The 12,574-nt window shown below is 55.0% G+C and overlaps 1 protein-coding gene across 1 annotated transcript; it reads right to left on the reverse strand.

Annotated features, from left to right (window-relative positions):
- Positions 1-5,709: 5,709 nt before the first annotated feature.
- LOC120678703 (plant intracellular Ras-group-related LRR protein 4-like) lies at positions 5,710-9,377 on the reverse strand. The gene is made up of 3 exons (XM_039960004.1): positions 7,954-9,377; positions 6,747-7,660; positions 5,710-6,650 (listed from the first exon to the last, which is right to left on the reverse strand). Exons 1-3 carry the CDS (start codon positions 8,621-8,623, stop codon positions 6,507-6,509), a joined length of 1,728 nt encoding a protein of 575 aa, XP_039815938.1. The 5' UTR covers positions 8,624-9,377; the 3' UTR covers positions 5,710-6,506.
- Between the last annotated feature and the right edge of the window lie 3,197 nt (positions 9,378-12,574).

The following is a 12,574-nucleotide window of genomic DNA, read 5'->3' on the forward strand; positions in this document are numbered from 1 at the left end:
GTGTTTATCCCGTAGTTCGGTTAGCCACAAAGGCACGCCTACATCCACGTTGTTGTAGCATTCACTAAGAGTATTGCTACTCGGCCACCAAGTCTCTTCCGTGAACACAATCACGGTCATCTTGCCCCCGGGTTCCACTAAGGAGCTTCTCCACAAAGGATGGGGGTCTCCACATCCCTCGCACAATGTTGTCGTCGCCGCTCCACACCAAGTCGGAGGGTCGATGACGTGCCGGCGAGCCTTCAAAGCTCCAAGATGCCGGCTCACCGAATTCTTCTTTTGGTTCACTAAAGAACCTCAGCACAAAGGCACTTTGCATTGCAATCTCACTCACTAAGAGCTATCTTTTACACAACACTTTCAAAGTGTGCTAAGAGCTAAGGATATGAACACTAAGCTCTTGGATGGTTTGGAGATGTTCTTGGGTGTGTTTGTGACTTCCTTGAACTCCAGCAATCTTCAAATGGCCAGGGGATGGTATATATATAGGCCTCTAAGTGGAGAGAGCCGTTGGAAGCCGTTGGCCACTTTTCTGCGTGGCATCGGATAGACCGACGGGTAGGCACCGGATCATCCGGTCACTCTGTGCCCTGAGATAGCAGTTGGGGCTTCTAACACGTGATGCAGAAGGCACCGGATGAATCGGTGATGTGGCGTCGGTTCATCCGGTGGGGCGTCGGATCTTCCGGTGCTGAAGGGATCTTCAGCTGCTGCTGACGTCATTATGCCGATGCTTGCTCCGGTGCTGCTTCGGATTATCCGGTGCAGTAGACTTCGCTCCCACGCCTTTGACATGCTCTCTGATGTATACTCCGGTCAATGCTCCGACGCCCTAACTTTGGCAGCGTCGGATCATCCGGTACCACTTGATTTTCTCCCACGTGGCCTGGCACACGGGCAGAATTGCTCCGACGCCCTTGCGTCGGTTTATCCGGTGCCAGCCGGATACTCCGGTGCCTATGCACCGGTTCATCCGGTCCCACTATCTTTTGCAGAACTCGTCCATTTCTTCATTTTTTTGAGTTTTTTACTCGTGTTTTGCTTTGCTTGGCCTTTTTACTTTATCCCTGGAATCTATTAATGTTTACTTGACAAACGCATTAGTCCCATTGATTGCGTTGTTACTCAATCACCAAAATCACAAAACAATGGCTTAATGAGACCATTTTCCTTACAGACTTGCAAACCGAATCCGGCGCTCCCGGGGCCGCGTCGATCGCGGGTGTGGCGCAACGGGGCTGGCGGCCGCCGCCGTCATCGGCCGCACCGCGCGGGGACGGCGCTCGGCTACCGGGTGGCGCTGCAGCTCGCCGCAGCCTCCGCGCTGCTGCTTGGACGGTGGCAAGGGGGCCCTCCTTCCTCCTCCTGCAGATCTGGGTGGGGGCTCCCCTCCATGCCGCCACCCCCGCCTTCCCCCTACCGCTCTCGGTTCCTGGTCGGGGGGAGGGGGTGGATCTGGTGCAGCGGGGGCTGCTTAGCCCGGGTCTCCTACTCGATGCGGCCTACTCGTCGGCTGGCCGTCTGCAGGGGACGCCCGTGGCAATTTCGGCGCCGGGAGGACTCCGATGCCGGCGGCTGTGCAGGGTTCTAGGAGCTCAAGGCGAAAGCCGTGCCCGACATGCTGTCGGTGCTTTCGACGGCGGCGGCTGAGGACGTCGCTCACCTCCTTGGAGGCGTCGACTTAGCTCTCTTCACCCTACAGGCTTCGTTGCGGAGGGTCCCCGTTGATGGTTCTGGTGCAAGGCTGATTCAAGCTGTGGATCTTCTTCGTTTGGTGTCCTCTATTTGGCGCCTCTGCTCCATCGGCGCTCTCCTTGCTAGTGGTGCCATCAAATATTATGCCGGGTGTTTTCACTCTCCCATCATTCCCCTGCGAGGTTTCCTCCCCTTGCACGGCGTTGGATGATGGTGCGTGAGAGCTCGGATGCGCTTTCAGGTGGCTCCATCAGCATCGAGGCGGGAATCGTTGTTTTCGGTGAGCCTTGGTTTGCGCCCCTCCCTCCGCCTTTAGTCCCCACTTCGTTGGCCTGACCCTCTATGGAGGGTGACAGCGGAGCGGCGTAGCTACGAGGGGTGGTGTGGAGGTGCAATGGTTGAGGTGTCTCTGCAAGTATGTTGTTCGGTGGTAGCTCCCATCGTCGATCGATGGCTGTCTTCTTGCTGATGGTCTGCTAAGAGTGTCTTTGCCCTGTTATTTTGCATGATCCTTGGTTGCATTGCCTCACCAAATGCTGGGTTGCGAGACCATGATCCCCTCTCTTGAATCTCCTCGTTTTCCTCTCTTCGGCCCTCCCCCTTTGAGGATTCCTCCCCTTAAATGGCGTTGGAGGCTCGTCGATTGGATCCTGGATATGCTCCATAGGTGATGCAACTACGACCGTCGTCTGTCGGACTCGACTCTGGGCTTTACGGTCGCTTGTGGAATGGAGATCGATGGTGTACAGATATTTAGATGTGGCTTTGTTCAGTAGGGAGCGGCTTGCCTCTGTTAGATGGACACATATTGGTCTTGTACCCTCTCCTCTGTTTTTATCATTTTCTTTTTTCTCATCTCCTTATTTTGTACAACCCTGGTACGCCGGGGCATACTTGTTTGGCGGCGCTTTGCCTCTTCGATTAATATAGTAGGTGTGAATTTCTCCCCCCGAAATTATTCAGAAAAAAAATCAATGTTTGAAACATCAAGATGAATCACTACGAAGGCGCAGCAGCTCGGACCACCAAACCAACTCGGACGCCATTGGATCAGACCTCCGTGATCTCCATCTCTTGCGCGGAAGGTGTAAGTGCCCGCCGGCCGCTAAGTGGAACGACGCGGGCTCGTCTCCGACGATCATAACGGCGGGCCAGGGTTGGTAAGTTGGTTAGCGGCACCTCGATGGCCACCTGCTCCGGCGCGGCGCACCCTCCAGTGTCGATGCTCGGGCTCAGGCCTCACGGTCTCAGGGAGGAGAGACGGAGGCAGCGGCGTCGAGCCGTCGACCAAGCCGTTTCCCATGCCTGGCCGCGTTGGCTCAGGAACCCACTTCCCACCTCGGCATCAATGGAATTTTAGAGCCAGCCAACGAAGCAGACGGAGCTCGATCGGCGTTGTGCCAGCGGACGTCCACCTCCGGCTTGTCTGCTTCAATGATCGACAAGGCCGGCCGGCCCGCGTCCCCGGCGCACGGCATGCCTACGAGCGCGTGCTCGGGCCTCGGGGAGCTCGCGTTTGAGGCGCCGCGGCTACTTGGTTCTCGTCAACGATCCCGGCGAGGTCGGCGGTGACGAGGAACGCCCGAGCCTGACGGCAGACGGGGTGGACGGTAAATGAAATACCGTCCACCCAATGGGTGTATCGTGTCCGTTGGATCAGACTCGTGCGGCCTAGATCGCCTGCAAGCTAGCGAGGCCCTTCCGCCTTCCTCTCGGGTTCGTCCGCTTGCCGGCTTGCCGCTCCCCCCGGCTCGACGATGGCAGACTCGTGCTGGCGCTCAGACACGCCCGCCGCGGCGAACGCCGTATGTGCCCAACAGTCCAACTCGCCTGCGAAGATGATCGGCGACGTCGCGCACCAGGCGCACGCGTGGTTCTCCAGCCGTGGATGAACCGTACCGTGCCTGCCTGACCACGACGCGGACGGCGAGCCGCGCCGCTCCATGCCCAATGTGTGCGCGCATCCGAGCAGCCAAAGGAAGCAGACAGATCTCGGGTGTGTCAGTGAGCGGCAGCCACGTCGGGCGAGCCGCGAGCCCGGGTCCAGGTCTCCAGGAGCACGAGGACGGTCGTGCCGCTGCGGCCTCCACGGTGCTCGCGTGGGCAACGATCGGACGGTCAGCTGCGGTGGATCACGCATCAGCTTAACGAATCCTAGGACCTCCATGTCCTGCGCGGAAGCTGCGAACGCCCGCGGCGGAGGTCAGCGCGGCGTGGCCGCCATCGATGGCGCCGGCCAGCCCGTGCTCGGGGGTGGACGTCGTTTCGCTGGCCGTCCGGGGGAGGACGGTAAATGAAATACCGTCCGCCCCCTGTACCCCTCCTGTCCGTTGGATTGGAGTTGTGCGGTCTTGATCGACCGCAAGTCGACGCGGCCCTTCCGTCTTCCCCTCGCGTTGAGCCGCGGAAGAGGAAAGGGAGGCGCGCGAGTCACCACGGCGGGGTTGGCCAGCGCGCGGCACCTCGACGGCCACCTGCCTCTGCACGGCGCGGCGCACCCTCCGATCGATGTCGGCGATGGCCACGCTCGCCGGCAGCGCTGTCACATGCCGGGCTCGCGGCGCACTTCACCTCTCGGTCTCTCTTGCCGTCGTCTACGTCTCGGTCATCCTCGCTGCGAACGCCGGCCATTCAGAGTTGCTCTCCTAGAGCTTCTCACACGCAAGAAGCCATTGAACCTCAAAGGACATGAGTCTAGAGGCGATGAAGGAGAACAAGCTAGAGGATATCCTAGATGATGAAATAAAAAATTGTGAGAATTTGGAGTTTCTTGAGGAGATTGCAGAGTTAGCAAGACAGTGCTTGGAGATGTGTGGCGTGAATACACACCATTGATGAAGGAAATTGCAGATACGCTTGATAGGTTGAGGAAGGTCCTGCAGCATCCATGGGCACATAAGGATCCTGATGAACTGGACAGCTTGGTTGGAGAGTCATCGTCAGTCAACTCAAAGCATGGGGAATTTTAGCATCACGAAGAAAGTTGCCATGGGCTTAGAAAGTTAGAATCTGGGCGTTGGATAATTAGTCTCTAGTCTGCATATTGATTCATGTAGGGACCACCGAATGCCCCTTTTTTTTTTTAAAAAAAAAGGACCACCGCCAATTGTCTCCAAATGCATATATGCCTACATCTATCATGCTGCCGTTTGATCTAGTTCTCCTATTTTCATCTCTGAAAGGTGTCCTATTCCCATCCCTGTTTTGTATTGAAGCGCGACAGACCCCATTTTTGCCTTTTGCATGTTTGGTTACTAAACCCTACATATTTTATTCATGTAAATAACCAAACATGTAGAATCAGTTATGAACTAGTGCATGATACATCCAGGATCATTGTCAGTGTATGAATTTGCTCTAATTACAAGTTCTGTCAGAATTTTATGAGTTTGCCAGCAAATGAAGGGGACCACACTGCCGGCCAGCTCCATGGCACTGGCAGTCTGGCTCTGGCACAGATTAGTTGTGTTAATGGTCCTGGAAGATGGTCTAATCTGCAAATTATTCTGAACGTGACACTACAGAGAAGTCAGCAGCCAGCAATAATGCTGCATCACATCATGCTGGAGCATCACCATGCAAGCCTTGGAAGCTTTCCCATGATACCCAAATTCCCAATCTCCTCTTCTCCATGGCATGCATGGAGGCGGAGCTGCCTGGTCATGGATCATGTGCAGTAGCTGGCATCCAGGCCTCCCATGTCCTCTTCTCCATGGCTCCATGGGGACAGGGCTATCATGCACGGGTCGGCGACATGCGAAGGCAATGCTTGCAAGCTTCCATGTCGCCACCATGGACAGCGATAAACAGTAGCTGCTGCGTCCTGGAGGAAAGCATGGTTAGGTGGCATGCTTTGGTGGGGCCGGTCCACTGGTCAATGATGTGGAAATCGAGCCTTCTTGTCAAATGAACTTACATGTCACCAAAAAAACCAATAATCATCTATTTATCTGAAACCCAATCCTGAACAGAATAAGGAAAAAAATGTCTTCCCTGGATAAAAAACAGTCAGACTGAACTTGGCATAACAATGCTGGTGTTGTTCAAACAGCAAACAGCATCACGAGTCTTTTGAATGCACCATGTTACAAGAGATGAAAGAATCATACTACCAAAGAATAAAAGAGGATATGCAAAATGTTACGTTTTCTGAATATCTCCAGAAAGATTGTACACTTAATGACTTAAATAAGTTGCAAGAGAACTGTTCAGAATGCATTGAACAATACGGATTACAATAGGAAACAAAGTTACACCAACGTATCCGTAAGACTTTGACTGTACTAATTCTCAATCCAACCATCTTGTTGTATCTTGCGGATTTGGGTCCTATCTTAGAATTTTAAAAGAACACTTGGTCAAAGAAAGAAAGAAAAAGCTCTCCAAAAGCAAATTTTATAAATAAAGAAGTCTTAGTTTCACTAGATGCATGTATATTTTTCATATTGACAAGTTGTGTGGCAGGCTAACGAAATTCAGATGTCTAGTTCCCTTTACTCAGCTGCACTCGACCAGGCCAACTGACTACATAACTTACTCCATAACTTCTGGATTCTTTAGCTGAAGTAGGGATCTTCCGGGGGTTATTCAAAGCTGTGTTGGCCTGTTGGAAAGGAGAGTGAGCAGGTTTGATAAAACCTGACCATTTTGGTTCCACAGAAGAAAGTTGCAGAATTGTCGAAGGAAAAGCTCTGGGCATCACATCTTGTTGACCCATCCTCACAATGGTAGCAATCGAAGAGGATGCGCCCATTTGTACTTCTGCACATGTAAGAGATGAAATAACAGTTTGTCTTCAATCTCCAAATAAATCATGAAGCAGTGTCAATACGGTCATGCTTTCTTTTGTTAGGCCTGGAGAAAAAGCAGAACTGAGCCCAAGTCTTCTTTGTCTTTGTCGGTTGTGACCTTGTGGCTCTCTTGGCAACATGTTCACTCATGTATTGAACAGCAGCCTATAAAAACACAACAAAAGGAAAAGAAAATACCAATGAAAAAACTTTATCACAAAGGGTCGCTAATTGTTCAAGAAAAGAAAGTAAAAAAATCACCTGAGCTCCCTTTAAAGCTACATCTCTTGGTGGCACTTGTAAAGGGTTTTCTTCTGCGTGGAGAACACGGAGACGCTGCAAGTTTCCAAAAGAATCTGGAAGCACCCTAATCTGATTATTGCTTATATCCAACTCTTCCAGCATCTCAAGGTTGCCAATGGAACGAGGCAGGGATCGCAGGTCAGCAAAATTGTTCCCGACATTCAGTTTAACAAGAGAAGTAACAAAGCAGAAGTTCTCAGGAATAGACTCGAGCTCATTGAAACTTGCATCAACCTCCTTCAGCTTTGTGAGAGATGCCATTGTTGTTGGAAGTCCCCTGATACTGTTGTACCTCACAGACAGGACCTCCAGAGACTCTAGCTTTCCGACAGCCTCTGGGAGGGCCTTGAGATGATTATAGCCCGCCCGCAGTTCTACCAGTGAAACACAATGGCCAATAGTGTATGGCAGCTCATCAAGGTTGTTTGTATCGATGATTAACTTCTTCAGACGTGCAAGGCTTCCTATTGATTCGGGGAGTGAGGTAAGATGGTTTGCGCTCACATCAAGCTCCTCAAGCTTTACCAGCCTGCCAAGACTAGAGGGCAATGATGCTAACTGATTACCCCTCAGGTCGAGATACATCAAATTGCAGAGATCCCCAATCGACTCAGGGAGCTGAGCAATTCGATTGGAATGAAGGTCCAATTTGGCCAAAGAAGAAAGCCTCCCAATTGCATCCGGCAAAGCCAAGATCCGATTCTCCGAAATATCAAGGGTAACAAGCCCAGTAAGCTTTCCAATGGAATCAGGTAGCCACTCAATCTGGTTCGTGAGTTTGCCTTGGAGGTTGAGTTCGCGAGGGCCTTTCTTTGCAGCAACTTCAATCATGCTAGCTAGCTTAATGTGGGACAATTTCTCATCCCCGTCTCCTGCCAAAGCAAAGAATCAATCAATACGCACATACTTCCAAGGGTCAATTGATTATCCACCCAAATTATGGACTAGTTGATAGCTAAGGAATTTTCATTTGTCGTAAACCCAAATTATGGACTACTAGTTGATTGATGGCTAAGGAACCTCTCCATTTTGTCATAAAAACATAATAGTGTACAACAGGACAATGCACATGCATCCAATTTAACTCACTGAAAACTCAAAATGGAACACTGCACAGAATCACAAATTTGGTAATAAAGCAGACCAAAAGGTAGAATGGGCTCACCGTAACCGCCATCCACTCGAGCCGCCACGGAGTTTGCTGCAACAGCTCCTCGGGGCGTATGCGAGCTCGCTGCCACAACACCATCGTCCCATACTGCGGCCTTGGCCTTCTTGACGTAGCTGTCATCCATGGAGACGCGCCCCGCGCCCGTCACCTTCCTCGCCGCACTGAACCCATTAGTGCTCGTCAACGAGTAGCGGTCGGCGTTGCTGTCCGCAGGTACCGACGACGACGACGAGGCGGCAGAGGTGGATGCAGCGGCGGGGGCGGCAGTGACGCGCGGCGCCGCGCGGGTGGAGCCGGAGCTGGAGCTGGAGGGCACGCACTGCGACGCGCGCTGGATGAGGTCGTCGAAGAGCGCGTGGAGCGCGTCGAGCTCGAGCAGCCGCGTGGCGTCGCGCTTCTGCTCCCGGCACTGGAAGGCGGCGAGCGCGCGGTGCATCTCGAGCGCGACGGCGAAGAGCTCGTCGGGCACGGCGGGAGGCCTGCGCAGGCGCGACACGGCGTCGAGGCGCGCCCGCTCCTCCCGGTCCGCGGCGTGCGCCAGCGCCTCCGCGGCCTCCACCTCCTCCAGCGACGGGCGCGCCGGCAGCGAGCGGTGCAGCCGCATGACCTCCGCCACCACCCCGTCCACCGACCCGAACGCCGCCGCATCCACCGCGGTCCCCATTCCTCGACGCCCTCTGCTCCTCTGTCCTCTCTCCCCCGCTCACCAGCTCAGGAGCCCAGATCTCCTCCCCCTCCCTCTCGACGCCACGGGATCCCCGCCTCCTCCTTTATGCACGCCTCGGCGCCCGGCCCTCGCCGCTGCGCTTTCTCACCCCCATCGTCGCCATCGCCAACCGCTCGTCCCGTGCCGCTCGTGGCCCGCCGCCCCACCCTCCCCAGATGCCCTTCCGGTTCCGGATAAGAACCAGAACCACCGCAGCACAGGTGGCGCGACGCCGGATCAAAAAGCCCGGCCGGCGCCCAACCGCAGAAAAAGAGGCGGCTTTTCCCGCGGCGCCGGTGGCCCGATCCAAGACCACCGCGAGGTGGACGGCTCGTCCCGACGGAAATCTGGAACGAGCGAACCCGGGGACGGAGGAGTCACACTCGCCGCCGGGCTGCGCGCGCGCAGGGAGGGAGGAAGGGAAGGACACCGAATTGCTGGTCCCGGTGGGCGGCGGGGATTGGGGAATTGGGCTCCGACTCCCTCTCGGCCTCTCTCTCTCCCCTCGCGCTCACCGAGGTTTGTGCAATGTGCAGTGGCCGTGGGTGGTTCTTGGTGCGCCCTGCCCCTGGTTTCTGGGGGCGGTTCTCGCCTCTCGGGATGCGGAAGTGGATGCAGCTCGGGCTGGCACTGGCAGGCTCGAGTCACGTAGAAATGGAGAGAGCTCCGAGCCTGGGGATGAGACAGAGAGAGGGGGGAGGCTTCGCTGCCCTGTCCTATCGGCTACCGCCTTGGGATGCCGATCGCCTCCCTTTCCATTTGGGTTTGGGGTCGGGTGAATCTTGTTTTCTCCGCACGGAATAATGGGTGGGTGGATGGAAGTGAAAAAGGATTAAGGCTGTGTTTACATAGAACCCAAATTTTTTTACGATGGAATCTTACTAATTTGAAATATTAAATAAAGTCTATTTACAAAACTTTTTACACAGATGGGTTGTAAATCGCGAGACGAATCTAATGATGCTAATTAATTCATAATTAGCGGGATGGTTACTGTAGCATCACCGTTGCAAATCATGGATTAAGTATGCTCATTAGATTCGTCTCGTGATTTACAGCCCATCCATACAAAAGTTTTATAAATAGACTTCATTTAGTACTCCATGCATGTATCAAAATATTCGATGCGATGTTTTTTTTGCGTTTACGGGTTTACGTGTAAAAATGTAAACAGGCCTAAAATAGTGTATCATCATTTGGTCCCTTTGTTGGCCCGGATGAGGGGATAGATAGCCCTGTGGATTTGGTGGCATCTTCTCTCTCTAGGTTTCGGATGCCATTACAGTAATCTTAACTCCGTCCAAGGGACAAGACAGGATACCAAATCCTTACCAATACCACCTTGATGCAAGTTTATCTCACCGGCCAGGGGTTAATAACTAGTAATGCGCAACCAAGTTAAAAGCGGAGGAGTAATTAGCAACACCTCCCCATGTCACGAGAGAATCTCTCGGTAACCTCACATTCTTCCTACCAGCGAAGCCATAGAAACTCGATGGAAATCTCTCTCTCTCTCTCTACCTTACCAATTTCATACGACTTTTATTTTTTTTCCTCACTGTCACAGTAGTTCCTTGTGTGAACATTTTTCACATCAACAATAGTGCTCAATCGATCATTGATGATCCTATGATCCCCATCCACTGCTACAGGCATCTGTCTGTCCTGGCAAAGGCGAGTGATGAGCCACGAGCGGCGGCCGAGCTCGGCTCGCATCGGGAGGGGCGGCCGGGCCACGTGCGCGCGCCGCGCGGAAGCCACCTCGAACCGCGACGCTCTGTTTCAAAAAAGAAAAAACAGAGAGAAACCGCGACGCTCGTCGGCGCGAGCACGAGCGCGAGCCCGAGTCTGCCGGCGACGGTAGGCAGCCGCGCATGGGCAGAGCCCGGCCGGCAGCCCCGCCGGCCCGCCTCCACCGCCTGTCCAGCACGTCGGCGGGGGCGACACGCGCGCGCGCCGCCCGCAGCTCGCCGCTGTCTGTCACCCCCCGGCCTCCGCGGCAGCGGCGGCGGCACGGGCACACGAGCAGCTGGATTTGCAAGTGCCTCTGCTGGCCCTGGAAGACCACTCGGTATGCCATCGAGAAATATAACTCATCCCCTATATGTCATCAAAAATTGACATATCTCTTCTATGCCATCGTTTATAATTTCTCATTCCCTACATGCCACTGCCGTCAAAATCTAGTAATGGAGCTGTTAAAGGGTAGGTCAAAAGACAACAATACCCCTGTCCGAAACCTCACACGCTGATTCCAATCGGAAGCAAGGCAGGTGACCCCACTTTCTAAAAAAAAGCAGATGACCACACGACCTGCGCCTGTCTTCTCCGACTCCCCGGCGTCCAAGCTCCGAGCACTAGAGTCCGGGCCCCGAACCCACCGCAGGGGAGTGACGCCGACGACTGAGATCCCGGCATGCGGAACCGGCTCGAGCAGGCGACCAAACCGCGCCGCGGCGCAACTGCGGGGCGAGGACGGGCGGGGCTACGAGCTCGCGTGGCGGCTCGAGGCGTGCGGCGCGTGGCGCGCGTGGCTGGGCGACGACGCCGCGCACGCCACGCTCGCGCTGCACCTCCCGTCCCCGGCCACTTGGGACGCCTTCCTCTCCCCTGCCGCCTCCTCGTCGCCGCCCCCGCGCCTGCTCCTCCTCCTCCAGCTCCGCAACCCGCGCTCCACTTCGACAAGGCCTCCGCTGCGCTCCAGCTTGCCCCACCGCGGCCCTCTGCGAGCGCGGCAAAGGGCGCGCGGCCACCCTTCCCCGCCGCGGCCCTCCGCGCCCGTGCTGCCCTCCTGCCGGCGCGGCCCTCGCCTGCGCTCCTCGCCGCCGCCGCACCGTGCGCCTCCAGCACCGAGACGAGCGCCGCGCTCTCGGAGAAAGTTAGCGTGGACATGGGCGACTCGAGCCCGGGCGACGCGGCAGAGGGGCCGGGCGGCGCACGCGGCGCCGAGACGGAGGCGGACGTGGCGAGCGCGCGCGGCCTGGCCTCGCACGCCTCGGCCTTGAGCCGCGCGCTCTCCTACTGCGCCGTGTGGCTGAGGTGCGCGGCGGCCCTAGCGTGCGACGGCGGCGTCCGCGCCAAGCGCGTCGAAGCACGGCTTTGTGCGTGGCCTGAGCGCTATTTCTATTTGGGAGGAGGGATAAAAATGTCCAGGTTGCACAAGTTTGACGGCGTTAACATGGGAATTTGACTTTAATGGCATACAAGGGATGACAAATTATAAACAATGGCATAGAAAAGATATGCCAATTTTTAATGACATATAGGTGATGAGTTATATTTCTCGATGCTATATAGGGAATTAACTCATTTTTTTATCCTCGCCTCTGCCGCTCTGTGTGCGTCACATGGCTACGCAGTCTCCATTCTCTGATCCTCCACAGGTGCTTGATCCGCGGCGGCCTCTGACGGATCTGAGGCCACGTGGCCATCACGCCGGCTCGCTCCACACGACAGCGTGACGTGCCCGGATGCTTTCGCGCATGATGGCGTCGCGTCAGTGTAATTTACCACTAACTAGTTACCATTACTGAATATGAGAATGGTTACTGCTTGGATAAAAGAATCGTTATGGCTGATCTCTGAATATAAAGAATGGTTGCAGCGAACAACGGGATCTGGGTAGGGCCAGACGGTTGAGGTGAGCACATCACAGGCTTGAACTGAATGAAACGCCTCTGGCTTTTCAGGTAACGGTCTCTGTCAGAGGGCGGGGGCTCGATCGTAAGTCTGGGCCCCATCCCGACGGCAGCCGTTCAGACAGAGGTCCCAATCGCAACGCCCCGTCCTGGGAAAAACCTACAGGGCGAAAGATGAAAGTTCAGAGTGTTTTCACATCCAATCGGGGACGACAGTTTTCAACAGGCATGTGCAGAGACAATTTTCAACAGGGCTACAGGGTTTCATCTT

Source organism: Panicum virgatum, chromosome 6N, assembly GCF_016808335.1.
Source record: "Panicum virgatum strain AP13 chromosome 6N, P.virgatum_v5, whole genome shotgun sequence".
Taxonomy (NCBI): Eukaryota; Viridiplantae; Streptophyta; class Magnoliopsida; order Poales; family Poaceae; genus Panicum; species Panicum virgatum.

Bases quoted from the DNA above. Each gene is read 5' to 3' on its own strand.
- LOC120678703 (XM_039960004.1), bottom strand. From the start codon at position 8,623: ATGGGGACCGCGGTGGATGCGGCGGCGTTCGGGTCGGTGGACGGGGTG. The intron at 7,661-7,953 runs GTGAGCCCATTC...TTGCTTTGGCAG, and splicing joins TCGAGTGGATGGCGGTTACG to GAGACGGGGATGAGAAATTG. The intron at 6,651-6,746 runs GTGATTTTTTTA...GTGTTTTTATAG, and splicing joins TAGCTTTAAAGGGAGCTCAG to GCTGCTGTTCAATACATGAG.